General features: G+C 30.3%; 1 protein-coding gene across 3 annotated transcripts in view; it reads right to left on the reverse strand.

Annotated features, from left to right (window-relative positions):
* The window catches only part of NCAM2 (neural cell adhesion molecule 2), a 504,953-nt gene that overhangs the window by 20,685 nt on the left and 460,984 nt on the right, over window positions 1-23,284 (reverse strand). For 2 of the 3 annotated variants that reach the window (XM_036881527.2, XM_057501625.1), the window contains one exon: window positions 22,948-23,128. In XM_036881527.2, coding sequence (XP_036737422.1) covers window positions 22,948-23,128 — 181 coding nt within the window. Of the gene's footprint in view, window positions 1-12,828; window positions 17,043-22,947; window positions 23,129-23,284 lie in introns of those variants that run through there. The other variant, XM_036881529.2, reaches the window with a different exon arrangement.

Raw genomic sequence — 23,284 nt, forward strand, 5'->3', positions numbered from 1 at the left:
AGAAAGAAACTAATGATATTGTATTATCTGCAGGGAAAAAGAGGAATACATAAGAAAATTTCATAGGATTAAAGTAACTATTAACATAATTATGTTAAAATTTGCTTACAAAGCATTTTTAATTATAAAATATATTTATTATTCAGCATCATAATGGCATACTAAATATATAGCTGATGTATAATATTAAGTGACAGGTATAGGGACAGATGTAAATTAAAACCACCTCTGAAATAAATGTATATGTAGAACAAAGTCATATTTTTAAAATTAGGTGTAATATTTTAATAAAGACCTGAAAAATTGTAATCCAAAGGTAATTATATAACTGTTCTTATTTTGAATCTACCACCACCAAGTCAGTCTTGATTAGGTTGCACCTTTCTGAATCCCAGATTATTTTATGGCAGAATGACTGAGTCTTGTCTCTAGATTTATTTTTTCCCAGGAAATACATGTTATTTATATTTCTCAACACTCTCAGAGCTTGCAGATAGATTCATAAAAATCATTCTATCTGTGACATAGTTCCCAGCACTTTGCCCAGGTGACACTGTGGCTCATCCGTGCAGTCTCCATGATACTGCAAATGAGAATTTCGTTGACACTGAATCAGTGATCTTTGAACGCTCATGCCCAAGCAAAGTACAATTTTTATTCTTATCCTTTTATTTCAGTTAAAAAAAAAACAGGTAACAAACATACACTAGTGTTGGAGGGAAAATATTTTTGTCATGTCCTTTTCAGAATCTCCTTCCTTTCACATTTTAATATAGTACTTACATGGTGATAATTTAGGAAAACTGTCTAAGATCCAGAGAAATGATTAGTTTACACAGAACAGTTCTTTTACCACATGAACCTACATGGAAACCAGACTGGAAAAATAAGAGTATTTTTCAGCCATGGGAATTTAGGTTTTTTTTGTGTTTGTGTGAAGTTCAAATATACAGGTGGAAAATGAGATTCCAAATATTATTTATCAATTTTCAAAGATATATCTATATATAAATCGCAAAAAACAACTAGTTGCTCATACTATAAAAATAATATATCAAGCAAGCTAGGATTTTTTCTAGCAGTTCAAAACATTATTTAATACATTTTCCCACATTATCCATTTTTAAATATAAATGATTCTCATCTGAATCTACTATTACAACCTAATGAAAACAACTCAACTATGAAATTTACTTGATTTTTTTTTTTCAAAATTCACAGGTAACCATTTTGAATATACTGCACATGATTTGAGAGCCCAAACATAGGAAAGATAGTTGAAAAATATGTATCTGATAAGGCTTTAGCTTAATTGACTCACCGATCCTCATGCTTTAAACTAGTCAACATCCCCCACCACACACACAGCACACACACTTCATATAGGGTCCTGTCACAAGAAAACATGGTTCTAGGCAAAAACTCCCACAGATCAGTGATAATATACCTGGTCTGGTATATAAGTCCCCATTTATTTTTTTTATACTTGAAGAGTCTTGCTTTGTACTTAAATGCACTAGACCTGGTGTCAGAAAATCCTGGTTCCATCACTTACTGTAGTATATCCTTGGGTGAGCCAGCTAACTTCTCTAAGGCTGAGATGCCTCTTTATTGAAATGGAACATTTATGAAAACAGAAACAGCTACAAACTAGGTCATGGGATTTTTGGAAAGATCATTGTAGATGTAATGACATACATAACACCTCTAGCACTTATTGTCCAGCACTAAGTAAACATTTAACAACTACTGGCTATTTATTATTATCATTATTATTTTTGTTGTTATTATCTTACTGTTACAAAATTCTGGATAAATGAAGCTTTGGTGAAAAAAAATAGACATCTAAAGTTAAACTAGTCTGTAAATAGATTTCTTTCATCAGAAACCTAAGGTGGACATTATCTTTTATTACATATTGATTATTCTCTTGAGAATACAACTTACTATTTTTTTAATAACTTAGGTTTAGCTAGTTAGTTTTTAAATGGTAAATATTTTATTTCTGAGCTTTTTAGCCAGTATATTGATCTGTTTCATTTCCATCTTTAGGGAAAGCTCTTATAAATATTTTATTTGTAAAGCACCTTATGGTGAAGGAATATTGATGCTAAAATAGCTTTTACTTTTTTCTAGAGAAACAAAATTATGCCTTGTAAACTTATATACCAAACATCTATAGTTTGGTACATAACTAATTTTTGAAGATTATGTGCAGTTTTTTCATGAAAAACATTTATTTTTATCATTGCAGATGATAAGATGGACTTCAAATAGGTTGTCATAAATATTTAAGGTTAGTTTTGCAAGTTGTTTTTTAAAAGCATTCATCTTAAGAGTACATCTAAATGCTTATATTTTCTCACATCTTATAAGGTTAAGCTACAGAAAGTTAAAATTTCTAATGTCTTCATTTTTGTTCTGCCATGAGTTTACACTGATGTGAAAGTTTACTTATTTACCTTTGGATTTTTCACAAACAAAACCATAAACATCTGTAAAAAACACATCACTAGGATTCAGAGACTGACAATGATTTATTCTCAGTAATGACAGTAATGACAGCAAACATTTAAAGGATTTAAAATTTTTCTTTTAGCTTTCCAGATTATTTACACATGTTTTTATGATATAACTATTATAACAACTCCATTACATATCAAGTCTCCTTTACAGATAAGAAAACTGAGGTCCAGAGAGGATAGTGACATAGGTCACATGTTAACCCTTGATGTTAGATCAGTACCAGTGAGGACTTCTTAGCTTCAGGTTTTTTATTGTTGATACCTATGTTAGGGTCAACATTTTATATTGGATAATCATCATCAAATCATCGAGAATAATAATATACAGTGAATAAATTAAAATGTGTAGTTTCCTTTCAAAAAAATGTCAATATCCATTTTTCCCTACATTACTGGAGAAGGGACAACTATTTAAATGAGATACAACCATCTAAGTTATTTCTCTGTATTCTTGTTTTTAGCTTCCTTTTTGGTGATCATTTTGTCTGTTCTTTGAAATGGATTTTCTATTCAAACTGAATAAGAATAAAAAATTTAGGAGTCATAAAGATCAAACACCTATAGTTTGGTACATGCTTTTTTCATTATTCTCAAATATGAGAAACAGTCCGAGTTTTTATACCCTCCCCCCAGTCTGCACTTTCCACCCAATGAAATTTAGAAATTAGTCACCTAAATCAATATATGTCCCCAGACCTTTATGTAATTGCATTCTAATAGTCATACAAACATATAATTAAGCATTAATATCAGAAAAAAACAACTTCATTTCAAATCTGTTATATACATGCCTATTAATTTTTCTGTTGTAGAAATTAACTCACTCGTGAAACACTGAATTCTCTGTGAAATGCATTATATTTGATAATATTAGTTTTTCAAAAACTACCACTATATTCATAAAACCAGCCTTGCTTTTCAACGTCTTCAATAGCCTAGTATTTAATTTCATTCTCTTTCTGTGTGTATGTGGAATCTTTTCTAAATGGATTGAGAATAACTTTCAGACTTGGAAATATGAATTTATGGGGAATTTTTTTTTTTATTTAAAAGTTCTCAAAATGGAGATTTCTTTGTTCCTCCCAGAATTAAAGTAGCTATTTTCATTTGAGATATTGCTAAATATAGTAAGTAAGCAGTTTAAGTGTACGAAAGACAAGAACACATTCAAAATCCCTTTTTTCATGACATTCATGACATTACTAGATACTATATCCTCCCACAGTGGAGGTAAGAACTTCTCTCCTGTTTATATGTTCTTCCTTCATCCTTCCCAGGGTAAAACATTTCAAACATCAACTGATCTATGGAAAATCCAGGTATAAATCTCTACACACAGACGTGTACATATATATATATATATACATATATATATATGTATATATATATATATGTTCTCAGTGGAAAGAGGCTGAGTAGGCAGTTTTCTGTAGTTGGGCTTCATCTAAGCCACAACGGTCAGTACTTTAAAATCAGACAGTTGGATTATCTAAAGACTTTTATGGCTACATGGTTAAAAAAATTAAAATGACCATGAATCCATTTCTGCCTCACAAACTTTCACCGAGTGCCTACTAAATTAGTGTAGATCTAGAGGGCCTTCCTGATATGTACTAAAATAGAACTAATATAAATTAATGTAAATCTTTAGGCATATTACACATCCATTTAAGTCCATTTATACTTATGAAGCCTAAGTTCTCCAAATTTAATTTCATTCACTGGATCCCAAAAAATGGAACAGAGGAACAAAAGGATAAGGTTTTTATATTAACATGGGCATACAGTTAACAGTAAGAGCTTTCACCAGAATTATGGTAATCTCATTGCATTATGGAGAAACACTCTAGCATAATACATACTTTTAAAAGAAAACACATTGCAATAATTTAAAAGTCAAGAACCATCCCTAAGGACTTCACATAGTTTCTTGTTGTGTTATGTTAGACAAGCTATTTTTCAAAATCACCTGTCACTTACAGACTTGGAAATTATCTTAAATTGATAAATTTACATTCTGTGATATTTTTCCTGGGATCCCTCAAATCAACAAAGAATAGGAAAGTGTAGTAGAAAGAGCTAAGGTACAAAAATGAGATGAGGGTTTAGACTGGGTCAGCAAAATAATAATTTTAAAGAAGATTTACAAATTTTCATTACTTTCAAACTTTAAAAACAGTGGGGATATTCAAAATAAAATACAATCACAATATTCCCCCAGTATAAATGAAGCTGCAGCCTTTATATTTCTTGATATAACCACTTGTCAAGAAAGAAAATAATTTTCTTCAACACTACAGACGTGTGTTGAGAAACGTCTTATTAAACATTTACAAGACTTCCTATTCCCTTTAGCGAATACAGGACCTGCTAAACAGAACCTAAATTGAATAAGAATTGTCTTTGGACTCGATCTTCTTTCAGTTCAACTAAACAGGGAATTATGTATAAATGTCATATTTATATATTTTAGGTATTCAGAAAAAAAGTATTCCAAATAAATAAATATTTATTTATTTATATATTTGAAATGACATGACTTTCAGATCACCTTTGCATGTGTAATCACACACACAAACTTTGATTCACTCATGTTTTAAGAGTCACTGTTAAAGGTAAATGTTGAAACCACCGATATTAGCAATCTGAGCACAATGTCACACCATTTCCATTTCTACAAATACAACATTTATGTTCTGTTTCATGACTATAGGCCTCCTCATTTATGGTGCCTGATGTTCATCTCTGAACTGATAGATCCATTCAATTCTGATTCATAATTTCCAGGTTTGAAATAAATATTTGAACTTCTGTGGTTTCCAATGTCTGGTCAATACCCCTTTAACTGTATTAGTTAGAAAGGAGAATAATTGCAGATTGCATCAGCAAGGATGATACCGTTTTCCATTAACTCAAAAAAAATTGTAAAAATTAAACAGCAAAATCAAGAGCAACTAAATTGTATTTTATATTTTCCCTCCTCTCTAGGCTACTTTCTTATTGCTTCTGCATACCCCCCATGAAAAATTGAATATACCCTCCCTTCTTGCACATTGCATTATTCTTTCACATTATAAGCAGGCAATACTTTGAAGTATACTTACACTTTGCAAATTGAACTGTACAATTACAAAACATAAAAAATAAATTAGAAGATGATATAAAATAAACATTTGTGGCAATTCTAATGCTTTTAATATCCACAGTGTCTTTATTGACCCATTTTTATGACCCACACACTACCAGTGAATATATCTAAATTACAAGTCATAATTATAATTTTATTATTATTGATAAAATGTGGATAATAATTCCCCTGTATCTTAGATGAAATATTTTTTGAGCATCATATTAAGAAATCAGTTTTAGAATTCCAAAACACTACAAATTATCATTTCATTTGTCATATCTATTAACCTATGCTCACCTTGTTTACCGACACATCTCTCTACTAATTACTTGTTTATAGGATCTTCCTTTAAAAAATTAGAACTTTTCCACTTTTACCGAAAACCTTCCTAGATTTTGGCAAATACAAACATTTATATTGCTAACATTCACCAGCTCTGATGCATAAAAAATTGTTAATGCATATTTACATTTAATAAGTGTTTTTTTATTTTTTTAATTTTTTTGACAAACTCTTCATCAATACCTAAGGTTTAAGATCATTTTCATTCTTCTATTTTAAATATGCATTTAATGTGACCAGAACTCAACAACTTTCTTAGTTTGGTGTCATTCTTTTTTCATTTACTTTTTATTTATATAGCAAATCTTTTTGGTCATTCCCTTATTTTGATATGTCAAATTAAAGTTCCTAAGCTTCATAAGCCTAGTGATAAAATGAATGAAAACAAGATAATTATTAATAATGTTCTTAATATCTTTGACAGGCGACATTGCCTTTTGTTCAGTTTGGGGACAGTGATATATGGTTTTCTGTATTTTCTCCTGTAATTTCACTTGCTGTCTTTTGTTCCCTCTAAGTTTTTTGTTATCATTATTTTACTTTTATTATTATGGTTATTTTACACAGTATTTTAGACACATTCATCTTCACTGAATAAGAAACAAGTTCAAAACTCTCATAAGATCATTACAAAGTGGATCAAAGTCTCCTCCCTTAAAGAAAGACTGCACTTTTATTTTCCCATCTTTATTTCCCTCCCATCTTCGTTTCCTTTTGGATAGCTCATAGCATCCGAGCGATAAAAAAGCATCTACATAATTGTTTCCTGTCAAACTGCACTTCATTAGAAACTTTTCAGGTTCGTTTGAGTTCATATTATTCAAACAGTTTGCTGCTTTTCGAAGTAGCTGAATGAAAACTGTGGGTACACCATGGAATCTCATGCATTTTTCAATGAACAACTTGAAGGAAAAAGGATGCAATGCTAGTAATATCTATGATGGCTGTGAAAAAGCATTGTCATCAGTAATGAGAAAACTGCAGAGTCCTTTACAGGGGATTGTATTTTTGAAAAAGGAATCTTGGAATTTTAGAATTAAAAATTGAGTAAAATTCAAAATTGAACTATAGTCATAAGAAATGTACATAATTGTATGAAATTGGTTCATAAGTGCTTTGTGACTAATCTGAGGGATTTTATAATTTTTAGAATCAAACAAAAGTAACTGCTATTATATAAATGAACATACAAAGAGTTCATGGGAGTTCTTTATAGATCTAGTAACAAATTATAAAAGTTCATGTCAGAGATTAATACAGATGTCAAAGTACATTTTATAGGATTTTCCAGTATTTTTGTCCTTAGTACTATTTGTAGGATCTATACCTTAATTTAGAAATTTTAAAATTTCAAATTGAAAATTCAAAATAAAATTCACCTACAATTTAATTATTACTCAATTTATTAATAAAACCTAGTGTTATTTATATATGTTTTAAATCCTCATACTATTTTCAGTACATTTTAATAAGGGGGTCATGTCCTTTCTGTGTACACAGTTAAATGATATTGACATAGACAGTTTTTTTCTTACTAAATTTCTTCATATAAAGTCCTTCTTTTGGGGGGCTGAAGATTGTATTTTGCATCACTATTCCCTACTACTGTGTCTCCATTCTTTAATCATATTGATTCTTCTGTCAGAATGTTCTGCTACATGTATAACTGTTTTTTTTTATATAAACTCAATGACAATCTAAAATTGTCCTTCAGATCACTTCTTCCTACTTAAAAGTATTATTTGGGAGAAGGTGGGGAAAGCAGCACTCAAAAACCAGATATTTTAAGAATAAACATCTGATTTAGGAAAGGAAAATGTGACTAACTGAAGAAATCTGGTTTAGTGATAGGAAAGGAATTGTAAATATGTATATTACATAAGTGGCATTTCTAATTGTAAAATTCTATACATTTTCTAAATGTCTCTTCCTATATGTGTTCTCTCACAAAGACAGAATTGTAAATTAAATATTTTTTCAAAATATCTTCTAGTCTTTTGATATCACAAAATGATATTTTTACCTAGGGATTACTTGGCCAAAAATATGTGATCACCCTTTAATTTATCACAGTGTTATCAAACAACTCTATTAAGCAGTTTTGAGGATAAAATAATAAGAAAAGTAGTGGACTTTCTTCTTTGGAGGCTGATAATATATTGGGAGGCTTGGAAAAGTCATGTAACCAAGAAACTGAAATGTAGTGCAATTAATTGCTTTCCTAGTGGTAATAGATGATGTGACCTAAGCAGATAGGTGGCGGAAGCATGTAAATTAGTGGTTAGTGGTCAAGGAGGGCATGACAGACATGATAATGTCTGAGTTGGTGCCGAAGAAGACGAAGAAGCTTTCTATGTGATGAACGGAGTCCAATTCAGTCAAAACAAGGAGTAAACAAATATAGAGACATGTAAAAATATGTGGTATATTCTGAAATTAGCAGATATTCATGGACATTATAGATAAGGTATTGGGGTGACTGGTGGGGGCTGGGGTTAAGTGATACATGATAGGGAGCTAGTGAGGCCTGAACTGTGGCTGTTGGAATATCTCCCTAGTCTCCCCTCTCTATGCCTGTTTCCATAATGCATGCAGACATGTTAACCCCAGCTCGATATTTGCATTGAAGAAGTGAAGCAATAGTTTGATTCAGCATCTTGTGTGTGATTAGTGATTGAATTAACAGATAGTTTGCGTTTATTAATACAGTTTAAAAATGGACACTGCATAAGTTAAATTATACTATACATTATATAAGACCTATGCTTGTAATTATGTATGAGTATTCCATATACTTTTAAATGGAATGACATTTCAAGTGATCCATAACTTTCACCCTTTTCTTTTTAAAAATATCTAACCAATCCCACTTAAGGTTTTAGTATCTATCTTTTTAAACAACTCCCTGTAATAAGTGAATCTAAATATAAAGCCAATCTATACATTATATAAGAATATAAAGTCATTATTCTTCCCTGGAAGTGTTGATGGAAACTTGTCAAATTATCAGTCTGAGTTGAAGTTACCCTTTTTAACATAAGAAAGAAAACTAAAGAACAGAAGTGCTAATTTAAAAAAGAAATGTTGGCTAAGAACTAATAGAATGTCTTCTGATTAATGTTTCAAATAATTGAAAACTCTAGCAATAATTATTTTTTAAATGTTACAAATCTGATGCAACTATAAACCATAAGAAATTGTGAATAATCTGAAGTCCTTACACAAGAGAATATCTATGATCTTATGAACACTGACATTTCAAGTTGCTATATATTGGAATGGGGATATTTGCTGTAAAACCCTCTAAAAAAATGGAACAAGGAAACAAAATATTTTATATGTCATAGTTTATTGTTCTCTCGCTAACTCTACATTGTCTCCATATGCAGTTTAAGTGTTATGATATGTGTTTGTTTGCTTTGCTGGAGGTAATTTAGTTATTTCCCAAAAGATAAAGTTTTCATTGGCTTGTAGGAAAGGGAGCTTCTTAGATTGGAATGAATATGATCGAAAGAGATACTGGCCCATGTTAAAGAAGAAAATAATTTAGATTTTTATTCCTTGGTTCAACCATTAACTGGGCAATTTCATTTTTCTGTTAATATTAAAAGGCTATTTCATACATAGAAATTACAAAATAAATTTTCTTTGCACAAACAGAAAATAATTTTTTAAAGACTATATTAAAAAATTGACTAATAATACCCATATAAGATTAAACTACAATTGGTATTGTACCAATGTTTATTAAGATTCCAAACTGTTTAATCTATTTGTTACAAAATCCTTAAATTTATATACGTTTGAATTTTCTAAATGTATAAGAAAATACATAATAATGAACAAGTATATGGGTGGCATTTTTATTTTTCAAAGAATTTATAACATATTCAGTTTTGCAGTTTTAGAAACTTACTGTATTATGTTTTAGAGACTTCAATTTTTGCACTAGGGTTATATAAAAAAATCAAGTTATGTTATTAAAGCTAAACATTCTAAACATACAGGGCCACTTACAAAGTATATTATTACATAGTGCATCTGAAATAATACCAAGATATCTTTCACTAGGTGAATAGATAAACTGTGTACATCCAGACAATGGAATATTATACAGTGCTAAAAAGAAATGAGCTGTTACATCATGAAAAGACACCAACGAACCTTAAATCCATATTACTAAGTGAAAGAAGCCAACTTGAATAGGCTACACACTGTATTATTCAAGCTATATGACATTCTGGAAAAGGCAAAACTATGAATACGGTAAAAACATCAATTGTTACCAGGGGTTAGGAGAGGAAAAAGGGATGCATAGGCAGAGCACAGAGGATTTTGGGGGCAATGAAACTATTTTGTTGGATATTACAATGGTGGCTACATTTCATTATTCATTCATCAAAACCCATAGGCTTTACAACACTGAGAGTGGAGCCCAATGTAAACTATGGATTCTGCATAAGAATGATTTGTCAATGTAGGTTCACAATTGGAACACATGTACCACTCTGCATGTTGATAATGGGGGAAGCTATGGATATATCAGAGCAGGGGTATATGGGAACTTGGACATTCCTCTCAGTTTTGGTGTGAACCAAAAACTTTTCTAAAAAGTGAAATTTATTTAAAAGCAGAAAAATTACAATGTTAACATCTTTAAAATCTTCATGGCAATGGCTAACAACCCTGGATCAACTGAAAATGTCTGTACATACAATATGCAATCTTTTATGCCCTTTAACTACTAAAAAAACAAAATGACATATTAAAAGTGATAAGTAACACAGAGAAAAGTTAAATATTTCCAGCTTCCAGTGTTTGTACGATGTAGCCCACCAGTGAGCCACGCCAGACCCTGCAATAGAGAAATTCATCTCTGTTCCCTTCAGTGAACTTTTCTTTGTGTCTGAGCCATTTGATGGTACAGTAAGTCTCGATCTAGTATATAAAAAACCGAGTATTTTTCCTGTTTTCTATCAACAAGTACTGAGAAACAAACTAGTTTTCCTGTCATTTTTCAAGAATTCATCAGGAAGTTGTGCATTTGACTCTCCATGTAACATACATGTATATCCAGTTTAGTCTTGGTGAAATTATATAGAAACAAGAGTAAATTGAAGGTGGTTGTTCATAGATTTCTCAAAACAGAAATGTAATTTGAAGAGATAATTTTAACTATTTTTTAAACCATCTTTAAAAAGGAAAAAAATAAATTCTATATTTTAATACAAATTTTTTATATTTTAGTATTTCTCTTTGTAATGATGAATGAGGAATCAGTAGAGAAGCAAGTATATAGATACTGTATGAATTATATGTTGAAGCTATTTATTTTGATTTCTTGAAAAGGATAAATGCTGAGATGGAAATATCTATTTTAATTTTTATTAGATAATAAGTTAAAATGTTATTTTATATTAATAGAAAATTATTATAAATTTCTACCAACATTGTAAAGAAGTAATTTTATAAGGCAATTTCAGAAAACATATAAAAATCAAAGTAATAAAATTTAACTTTTTATTCTTTTAAGAGTATAAACTCAGTGTGAGTTTAGTATACTGATTATAGGAAAGCAGCTATATACACAAGTTGAAGTGAGAAAAGCAGGAGCTGACTAACAGAAGTTCCATGATTAGTGGAAGGAAATATAGTTGGTTAGCACATGGACTTTCCTTTGCCACATAGTTTTTTCTATGGGCAGCTGAGAAAAGAAATCAAAGGCAATAGGTCAAAGACATCAGACATTTTAAGTTATAGACTAGAGATTTAGTTATGCCATCTTTGACTCAGTGTAACTTGACAAAAAAGATAGGAGGAAAAGTGAGAGTTCAAATTGCTTGTCCATGATAATAACTATAGTTATTTGGCTTCTCTGATCCCTTATTTGTTGATAAAATAATGGTGTTCGGTTTGAATACTAGAATAGATTTCCTCAAATCTCTGTAGTTTCTTCACAGTGGCCTGAAACAATAAAGTAATGGAAAGCTAATAAAGTAATATAAAGTTACAGTGACAGTTACTATAAAAATGTCCAACAATTCCCAGATACTCTGTTACCATTTCATTGTCAAGGGGCTTCAAGAAAAATAAAAGAACAAAGCAAATAACTCTCTCTCTCTCTCCCAATGTACAAAATTTCTATAAAATTGCATTAGTTTAAAAAAAAATTGCATCAGTTTAACAAAACATAGACATTATTTAAAATTCACTTCAAAATGTATAAAATATGTCTTTAAGTGGCATATGTATTAAGATAAACATTTGGGAGTGGGCTGTTGTGAATTAAAAAAGATTAAGTGAGCCTTAAAATAATGCAAGGTTTGGACATTTTCTTTGTAACTTCTATACTCTTTCAAGTTATCTGTCAATGCAGCATTTCACTATGTACAAGAGAAGTGTATACACTAATGTTTAAGCCAGCTGAAACTGAATTTTAGTAATTCATTAACCAAATAAATTAAAGAAGAATCACTTTAAGCATTTACATCTGGTTTTATAAATGTTGCCAGCAATGGAGGCTACTCAACAATCCTTACATTATTGAAATTAACTATATTCCTGTATTTTACTGACATAGTATCTGGTTATTTTGTTTTCCTACTAGTTCAAAGTTTCTAAGACTGTAGAAATAGTCTACAATGCAAAGTAACAGTATTTGGCATTATTTCTAAAGTATTTTTACAATATAAGCCGGCCAATGTTGTATTATTTATCCCAAAAGAAAAATCACTCAATGAGTGCATGTTTATTACATTGAGGTACTGGATTTGATCAGATTAGAAATGAAAACACACAACAAGGACAGGAAAGGTTTGTACCAGTAATAAAGAAAACACATATAACGAAGCTTTTCCTCAGTTTTCTTTATTACAACAATGAAGACACAGAGGTACAGAAAATAAAATGACATTTACTATATTATGAAACACATGCATAGGATTACACAGAGTGCTGGATATTATGTCAGGGGTTTTAAATAAGAGATGATACTGAGGACAAATACATTTATAATATGTACATATTTTTTCCAAGAAAATAAGCCATGATGAAAACAACTGCAACCAAAATGATCAGAAATAGTCACTTTAAAACAGAAGTGTTGTATATAAAATCAATGTAAGATGTGAGATAAAAGTATTCTTGAAAGAAGTTCATGAATTGTGGATGTTATTTAAAAAACAGTAATGTTTAATTGATTCCTTTTAGAAAAAAAAGAATAGTTATATTTATTTCATACCACTCTTAGTGTAGGTATACCATATTAATAAATGCTTTTCAACTATCTAAAAGAGTTCATCCAGATCCAAAAAAAAGATTCTCTCTTGCATAGTACACTTTGTTGAATATGAATGAATAATCATAAATCCAACTATACAGAGATGAATCTATTGTGAAATATTCTTTATTTTAGTTTCAATTTAAATTAAATACAATAAATGGTCATTCTTATGTAGAAAATATCTGAGTTAAATTATAATGGTTTCCAAATTGACTTAAGTTGCAAAACCAATGAACTACTGAGAATATTTCCAATTTTAATTTTTAATTTTAAAAGAACTTCTAAATATCTGAAAAGTCAAAATTTTTTTCAATGAAATTATTTGTGCACATACTTACTTTATATATACAACTGAAATTATACATATAAAGTGTTAATCCAATGTCAAAATATATATATATTATATTTATTTATTTAAATTTTTAAACACTTGAGATACTTTCAAAACAATTGAAAGAAAGTTTAAAAAAAAGGAAAAAAGAAACCATTAAATATTTCAATCTTACACATGTCTACCATAATGAATGCATGTATGTGTACATGCATAATGCTTTTGGAAATGATGAGTGTATAATTTATAAACCTACTTATTCCCAATGACTAATATAATTAGGAGAGAGAGGGATTAACAGAAATTACAATTTACCTAAAGTTCTCACATGTAAGAAGAAATTTCATAGAAAGAAGAATTTACTGCTACCTCCTATGCATACTGAATTTGCATATTTGAAGTATGTTATTGATGAGCTTTATAGTAATCTGATATAATTATAGAGTTTGGATTAGAGTAGAGAAACCAGTAAGGCTGAGTGATAAAAGGAGATACTAGTAAAGGGTGGGAAGTAGAAAAAGAAGATACCCATGTTTATATAAGAAATTAATCCTGATACTCCACAAGCAGATATGGCAGTCATTCATAAGCAAATCAGCTTAGCTTTACAACAGGTATTATATGGTCAAAACAAACTTTTGAAATGATTTAACATTTGGAGATATGATATACACATCAATAGACACAGACAAATATTTCTGAATATATAATGATTAACATAAAACTCACCTTAACATACAAGTTCATATTTTATACATTTCGGACATAGAATTTTATTTGGAAATCCATTGGACGAAAAAAATCATTTGATGATACCAGGGAGAGACTTACTATAGGCTGAATTTTTGTCTTCTTTAACAATAATCACATTTATTTAGACCCATAAACAGATACTAATTAAACCAAAAAGAACTGTCAGATTTTATGGTTGCATATAATAAAACTAAAAGTTGGGTAATAAAAAAATTAATTCAGCAACACTTCATATTTTTAATATTTTTTTAATCTGAAAAGATAATTTACAATCTCTAAGGGATTATTTATTGAAATATTAGCAATGTATTGTGTACAGTTTTGTGCTTTCCTATTATAGAAGGAAGGCAAAGCACAGAGTCTATAGTTTTAAGCTGTCTGAGAGTATTTTTTAAGGATTTATGCATATTACAGGACTGTAAAGAAACCATTCATCTAAGAATAAACATTTGGCCAAATGATAGATTTCTTGCTAACTTCAGGATTAAAAACTTGATTAGTACTTAAATGTTACAAAATCTAAAAAGAGGAACAAGTCATTAAATACAAATCATTCTGCTAAGATAATAGAATTTTAATTTTAGATTTTTTTCTGAACTGTCAAAATGTCAGTCTCTGTAGCATGCAAACCTGACTTTGAGTGTTCTTTATATCACTGTTGATGACATTGAGTTACAGAACATAATTTTTCAAAAAAAAATCAACTATTACCTCACTACAGACATATTACATGTTCTCCAAAAATAACTATTTTGTAATCATATACTAAGTCAAGATAATTTCTACATGACTTTCTTGTGAAAATCTATAACTTATTGGAAAGAACCAGTCAAGTTAAAAATGAATGGAAAAAATGGTTCCTGGAAGTGTAATTGTAACTCCTTTTTTTCCCAGAACTTTCTACATATTAGTAACCAACATATCTACATATTTGATAGAATATAATATGCATGATAGAATATAATATGCAATTACAATGACCTATTTAATAAAAAGAACATTGGCTATGGTGAACTTAAAAACAGAACATTCCCCATAAATAAGTTAGATTCCCATACTGCACGAATCAGGAAATCCCTTTGCTTCAGTAGTGGAGAAAGGAGGAAAGCAGAAGTGGGCTTAACTTATGGGTGGGTCACTTCTGCATATTATAGGCTTGTTGCTAGGTCAGAAGAAAGAAGGTTAGCAGTGGACAGCAATGACTTTGGAAAAGATAAATTAAAGAAAACAGACTATTAAAGAAAAGACTAGTCTTTGATCTTACATAAAGGATCCTGTAGGTATTTCTTTAAAAAGAGATAGAGAATACTTGCATGAAACAAAATAACTTTTTGATGAATGAATTTCAAAGCCCAGAATCCAATCATCTGATTTATCAGGCAAGTATGATCACTCTTGTGCATTTATTAAATCTTATTTCTTCCTAATTGTCCTGAATAAGTAGTAAGAATCTCTTATTTTGTGTTGATCACTTACCACTGGGTGTGGTTGGGAGTGAAAATACAAAACACTCTTTTCTCACTTTATAATGCATGAAAATGTGAAAACATCAGCTTTCTTTGAAAAGCTAAAATCTAGAAACACCTCTTTCTAATCTTCATTTCACCTTCTTGAAAACAGTAGCCAAAATATTTACTTCTCTCTGTGATCCTTGCAAAGAGACTGACTCTTAGATGTCCAGGAAAATGTAGTAAGTATATATGTTATTAGAATATCAATACTCGATGCCAGTGCAAAACAACAGTCTAAATGCATTGAATAGTGTTGCCGCTTTTTAAGAATATTCGAATTTAATTATTATTTATTTGGGGTATTGCAGAGATTTATTTTCCCTTAATGAAATCAGAAGTCAATATTTTTAAAATTGGTATTAACATTTAAAAGAAGAAACTGTTTCACTTTTATTCCTTATGACATTTTAAGTCAAAAGAAAATGGGCAGCACAATAGGGATGCACATCTAGTCAAAGTTGTTAGGCATATATTTATATAGTGGTAAAGACCATGAAATATTGTAACTGTTTATAAAGTTGTAAATTTACATTGTAAAGAATAGCAATTAAAACCAAGATAGAAGATCCACAATTCTACATAATAAAATGACTATTTATACAATGTACAACCATGAATATTGAGTTATATTTGCAAAATAATCAAATGGAAGAAGATTAGATGTAGCAAATGCTTAAATTCCAAGTAAAAGTGACATGATATTTAACAAGGTCAACTTTAGAAATTAAAGAAACATTTAGAATGAAGCAAATTATGTAGCAAACTAGTACCTGGAAGAAACAATCCTGATTCTAGTTCCTTGATCTTACATATAGGCATTGACAATTTGGGGAAAGGAAAAAGGCTATTATTGTTCGTGGATGAAGATACATGCATAATTAGTTGGACCAAAGAAAATACTTTGGCGTTGACAATTTGGGAAAGGAAAAAAGGCTAATTGTTCATGGATGAAGATACATGCATAATTAGTTGGACCAAAGAAAATACTTCATTATAAGTTTAGGTTAACTTTGTAAATTTGCAGGGCATAAAAGGAAATATCACGTGATATGACAACAATATTAAAATATGCAAGACAAACTTATGGCTATAATGAAAGAAAACCCAGCAGCATTCAGCTGCCATGACTGGCTTCCATTTTCGCTTTTATTCGCTTCACAGCATTTATCTGCATGATGAAAATTGTTTGTGAAAATAGAATAAGAATAACATAATTAAGGAAAAAAAAAAGGAGTAGAGTTACGAACATGAAAATAAAGGAAAAGAAGAAAGCGACATAGGAAAGAAAAAAAAGAGAAAATAATTAATGCAAGATTTGCATAAAGCCATTACCAATTTTCTATAAAAAATTACTTCGATACAAGACAAAGAATTGCTAACATCTGTATAAAACATTTCTGAATGGTGTCACATATTAAAAACAAAGTTGAGGCAATATTAATAATGTTTATTTCACATAATTCAGATATTAGTTCTGTCGTTGACTATTTAAATGCAAACATCTTCATTACTCCTTAATGAAGATACAACTTAAAAAGAAAAGTCATTGATCATTCCAATTTAGTGGTAATCCAACACTGCCACTTTAAATTTTCATATCATATTATGCAGTGTTTACTTATAATTTTTCTTGCCAAAATTATTTCTTAGAAAACATATTTTATAAACATATAATTTTAATAATAAACTACCAAGAAATGTAAATGAAAATTACATGTTTACATATGCACATATTTTAAAAGGGAACACAACTGTGATTTTGCACACTCAATGAAAATTTGCAACAATAGAAGCAAGAACATAGGCACACTCTGGACATATGTCATTCTCTCTCTTTTAAAATAATTTTGAGAACCAAAGATCAGGAAAGTAATTTATAGACTTACTTTTTCATTATGGACTAAACCAAATAAATATATTTTTGGGTGTAATATTTCACTTAGGTTTGAGATTCCCAGAATTCCTAGATAGTTAAAATGAAGTTCTCCCCAGTTAATAGAACTTCAACTTCATCCTTGTTTTAGAATTTCTCTAATTTATATTTTTAAAAGATAATAAATTTAACTTAAGAAAACACTTTGGTGTTTCCATGCAATTGAATGTTGTACTTTCTGTTCATGCTGAGTTATTCAGAGATGCCAAGGCATACTTGTATTTCTTGAAACTAGTACAGTGAATGTCATCAAAATAATTTTACTCTACAGTACAACAGAAGTGTAATAAAAAAGATTATGAAAATTTTTGCTGATACATTTTTTGGGTGATTTGTATCATTTCTTTGTTAGTCTTAAGTTTAATGAAGTCTCATGGAAGTAATACATAACGTGATTTCAGATGGTAGAATTATTTTGCCATTGGATTTTATAATATAGGAATGAAATTATTTGTCCTGAAGCTGTACTGATAGTCAATATGAAAGTTAGACATGTCTTCAATGCATAGTAATAAGGGTAGAGAAAGGAAGCAATTACTAAAAGATACTAAGGTCTTTCTTTGGTTAAAACAAACAATATAAAAACATGATCTAAGACAAAAATTAGTGGGAAATGTTTTTCAAAATAAATTTATTTATCTCCAAGGATGTTTTAAAACATTAGATTATATTCAATCCACTGTTAGTAGCATTTTTAGTCATTAAAATTACTGAACAAATAAAAACACATACTTTATCAGCCTCTAGCTCCATGGTTTTATAATCATTTTTTTAGAATTAATTTGTCATAACTCCCCAATATTCTCATTGCTTATAAAATGAGATGGAATTATGCTGTATGAATAATCTAAACAGGAATGTGATTGTGATTTTGCACATTCAATTTCTATGTAAATCAAGAAAAATATCTTTTGAGAGAAACATATCTTTCATAAGTGAAATTAAGAAAATACTATTAATCACAAAATACTTCTTTAAAATCAGAATCATAAACTATGGAGAAATGTGTTATCCAGTAAGATGTTTAGTGATAATTTTTCTTGCCAAAATTATTTTTTAGAAAACATATTTTATAAACACACAATTTTAATATACACAGAAAAGGCATTATTATCAATAGAATATATTATATTTAAATGCAAGGTGAGTATATTGTTAAAAAAGTTCTTCAGCTCAACAAATACATGTACTCTATATTTAGTACACTGCTTACAAAAAGTTAAGTAGATCTGAATGCACATAAATAATGGGATTCTTGATTCAAATATCCATAGACTTTATTTGGACGGTCTATAGTGCATGGTATATAAAAATAAATTAAAACTAAATTAACTTATAAAATGGAATATGAAGTCTTCAATGTGGCTTTCTATGAGGCTTTAGTAGTCAGTGGGTTCAGTCACAGCAACCTAGACATTATTTCGTGCCTTTTTATAGATAAATCTTTTATTTGTTCCCCTTTTCCACAAGGCTGCTCCAGTTTTGTATTAGCTGCACAGTTTAGAGGGAATGCATTCTATCTCCTATCTTCTCAGATAGCTTTGTCTGTACAGCTGTATTTCTGATTTCTCCTTGACTGCTTTATCTGTTTCATCAGCTGTGAAACACGTTCTAAGTCTTTTTCATCATAAAGGTCCTTCTAATACTGACTGCTTCTTTTTATTTTTCTTTTTTTTTCTGGACTCACCTTCACAGAAAATCTTCTTAAAATAATTTAATAAACATGAAGTCTAGACCTCCTAACCTCACATAAATCCTTACTTGATTCCTACCTAATTTATCTCTCCACCATGACAGCCAAGCTGTATGTAGTAAGGATGCTTCATATCTCTTTTTATTGAGTTCTATTGACCTGTCAGGAGCATTTGAAATGTCTAATGTGATTTGCATATTTTCTTCTTGAAGTATGATTCTATCTTAACTTCCAAGAGATTACCTATAAAGTTGTGTTTATCCAGGAGTTCTACAATATCTTAGTCTCCGGGAGGGATGTCCTCAGGATTCACTTCTCAGCTCTTCTTCAGTAACTCAAGAAATACTCCTTGAACATCTGTGCTGGGCCAATCACCCTTCTAAGCATTTGGGAGACATCTAAGGGTACCACAGACATCAGCACCTTTTCCTAGAGCTTACTCACTGTGGGGTTTTATCCTCACCCAGGTTTCGAATACCATTAACTTGGTGAGATTGATAAGATCAAAATGTGTTTCCAACATGACTATCTTCTCATCTTCATTCATACATATCTAACTACTGTTTGACATTTCAAACTAGTAAATATAAAACTGATCTTATGTTTGATCCTCATTCTCCAAATCCTGCTCTCTTATGAGATTCTTCTTCCCGAGAAATGGTATCAACTGTGCTCCAGTTGCCTAAGCAAGAAAGTCAAAAGTCATTAATATCTACAGATTCTGATCTGTTAGACAGGTGTGGTTAGTCTTTATCTACCATGTGTCTGCAATTTATTTATTCTTTTCTTTTCCTACTGCCATCACTTTTTTTCATTCTTGTTTACCCATCTCTTGCTTTTGCCTCTATGGGAAAGATTAACCTGTCTATAATGTCTGCCTATTTATATAACGTCTTACTGCTTTTGGGATCAGTTCTATAATTACTTTTGTGGTTTTTGGAAGACCATGGATTGTCTGGTTTTGGATCCCTTTCTATCTTCATTTTTGTTCACATACCTCCAGTCTCTCTTCCAGACATGATTTTTCTAGTTTCTACTGCAAATCAACTTCTTTCACTCAAAGACTTCTCCCATATATGACTTTTTCCTGGAAGATTTACTTCCTGTAAATTTTTTCTGGAACATAACTTTCTAAGGAAACCCTTCCCTAACCTTGCCAGGCCCCCTCATGGCAGTAAACCACACCAGCCCATCTATTAGTGTAATTATTTGGTGTTTCTTTCAACTCTTATTTAATGTCTCTCTTCTTTACTAGATCGTAAAATCTTTTGGGGCAGGGGCCAGTTCTGTACTTTACATACATAATTCCTCTATATTTATCTTAGTACTTGTCACAAAGCAAGACCCCAATAAATAACTGGAATAAATGAACGGATGAATCTTATAGTAGAACTAGAAGAAACTAGCTTAGAGATGAGGACATGCATATTAAACGAAATTAAGTCACAAGAGCAAAGTTGAAACTATAAACCAAAACTCTGCCCATTTTCCTTTAAGATACTGTCCACACACTGACTCTCCAAAATGGAAACAAAATGTTTTTATAGTAAATGCATCATAGCATATCTTAGCTCATTTTGTGCCTTTATTTATATTCTCTTTTTAAATTTATCTTTCTGTCTATACTTATTGTTAATTTTTATTAACAACAATTTCTTATAAAAATATCAGGGACTCTGGGAGTACAACATAAAATAACCTGTCTGAAATCTATTTTTTACAGCTTGTGTTTTTAATCTATAAAATATTATTAAAATGTTGCCATCTACTATATAAAATATTAACTTTTATCTCGATAAAAATAATTTCCTCTAAACATATGAGCTTCCTATAAATAATAAAATATTAAGATTTATGAGAATGGTGTACACTGTTGTAGTCCTCTTTTGAAGATTGTGACTCAGATTAAGAATCATATTTATATCATGTTCCTGATACCTGCATAGAAGACAATTACTACAAGAATAATACATTACAATTCTAGAGGCACTTACTGATGTTTCAAAACCACAGGGCAATGAACTTGATAGAACATTCATCTATCAAGTTAGGTATATCATCTTATAAGGATATTGGATTTGTCATATGACATAAAGTAGCTCCAATCTTGAACAGATCCTTTAGCCTCCCAAAGTCATATTTGTAAATGAGGATAACTCTTCCTTGTTCAGCTCAGATTCAAGAATACTTTTTAAATTTCTAAAAATTACACTACAGTATAAAATATCCATGTTATTTCTAGATGCTCTCAACGGCCTAATTTCCAATAATAATTTGAAGCACTATTATTTATTATTAGCAATTCAAATCTACGATATTCATTACCTTTATACCATACAAGCAATAGTAATTACTTTTTAATAGAAATATTAATTGTATAAAGCTGCTTTCAATTTTTAAAGATTGATGTATAACATAACAAAATCATAACATAATTAATATCAATTTGAAATTATGAGAGGGTTAAAGAGCATGACAGAATTGACAAATTTTTTTTCCAGACTCCAAAATGTTCTGTAACAATATTGACACCCTATTATAATATGACTTAGGTAAGCCATGCTTATGAATATGCTGCTCTCATCTATGTATATATAAAGAGAATATGGGTGTATGTGTATATATATATATATATGTATGTATGTGTATATATATGTGTCTGTGTATATATATATACATGTATGTATAAAATTTACCACTAAAGATTAAATGTGATAGCTAAAGGAACAGTAAGTGTTAAAATACGACCAATTTGACCATTTTACAGAGCTAAATATGACTATGAACCAGGATCATTCTTGCTTCTTGTTCTCCTCTATAGCATGTTTCTGAAAAAAAATTAATATTTCCTGTTGACTCTGATAATCTCACTAGTATGTAATGATGCAGGCCCTGTTACCTAACACAGGCAGTATCCACTAGGGGGCTGTGAATACCGACGTGGAGGGTCCTGCAACGCTGGGAGCCTTGTTGAGACTCTAGTACAGTTCTTTCTGGGGCTACGTCTGTGGCTCTTTCTGCCTCACTGTGCGGCTGATTTTCTTTCCAAAAGCAACTCACTTGGTCGGGCACAGAAGGGTTCATCATTAACCAGAAGCCCCTGTGCATTTGCGAGTGAGTTGTCTTTCTTGAAAAAGTTTCTAATCTCCACAGAGGTTTTTCATGTTGATTTTGAAGAGTCAACTTACCTTTTGTTCCTCTGCTCCTTCTACCTCAGCACTTCAACCACTAACACTGTCATAATGAACGTACAAATTAACCAATACTCCATGGCAAGACAGACTGAGAAATCTGGAGTGGGATATGCCACAGAATCACGGTTAGAACCTAGAATTTACACTTCCTTCTATAAAATTATGATTTCAATATGAAGAAAAAATCCGGAGGGGTTAGAAAAAGATGATGTCATATTAATTTTCAGCCTAAGAAAGCATATCATTTTCTTACCTTTAATAATGTTGGGCTTTGGTGGCATGCTGAACTCATAGACTGTAGGTTCTGAATATCCCAATCTATTGGCAGCTGTAATTTGAACTTCATATCCCATTGTCCACTGTAGATGCTCCAGAATAATGTGATCCTTATTTCCCTGCACTTTTTTCTCTAACCACTGGTCTTCTTTATCTTTCTATGAAGGCATTAAAAATACGTTTTGTAAATACCCAGACACTAAAGTTGTGATTTTTCAAAAATTTCATTAATATTGAGATGGAAGAAGGTTAAAAAAGGGTATTTTCTTATTTGAAGGGATAAATGAGTTGCCATATCAATAAAGTCATTTCTA

This window comes from Manis pentadactyla, chromosome 1 (genome assembly GCF_030020395.1).
Source record: "Manis pentadactyla isolate mManPen7 chromosome 1, mManPen7.hap1, whole genome shotgun sequence".
Taxonomy (NCBI): Eukaryota; Metazoa; Chordata; class Mammalia; order Pholidota; family Manidae; genus Manis; species Manis pentadactyla.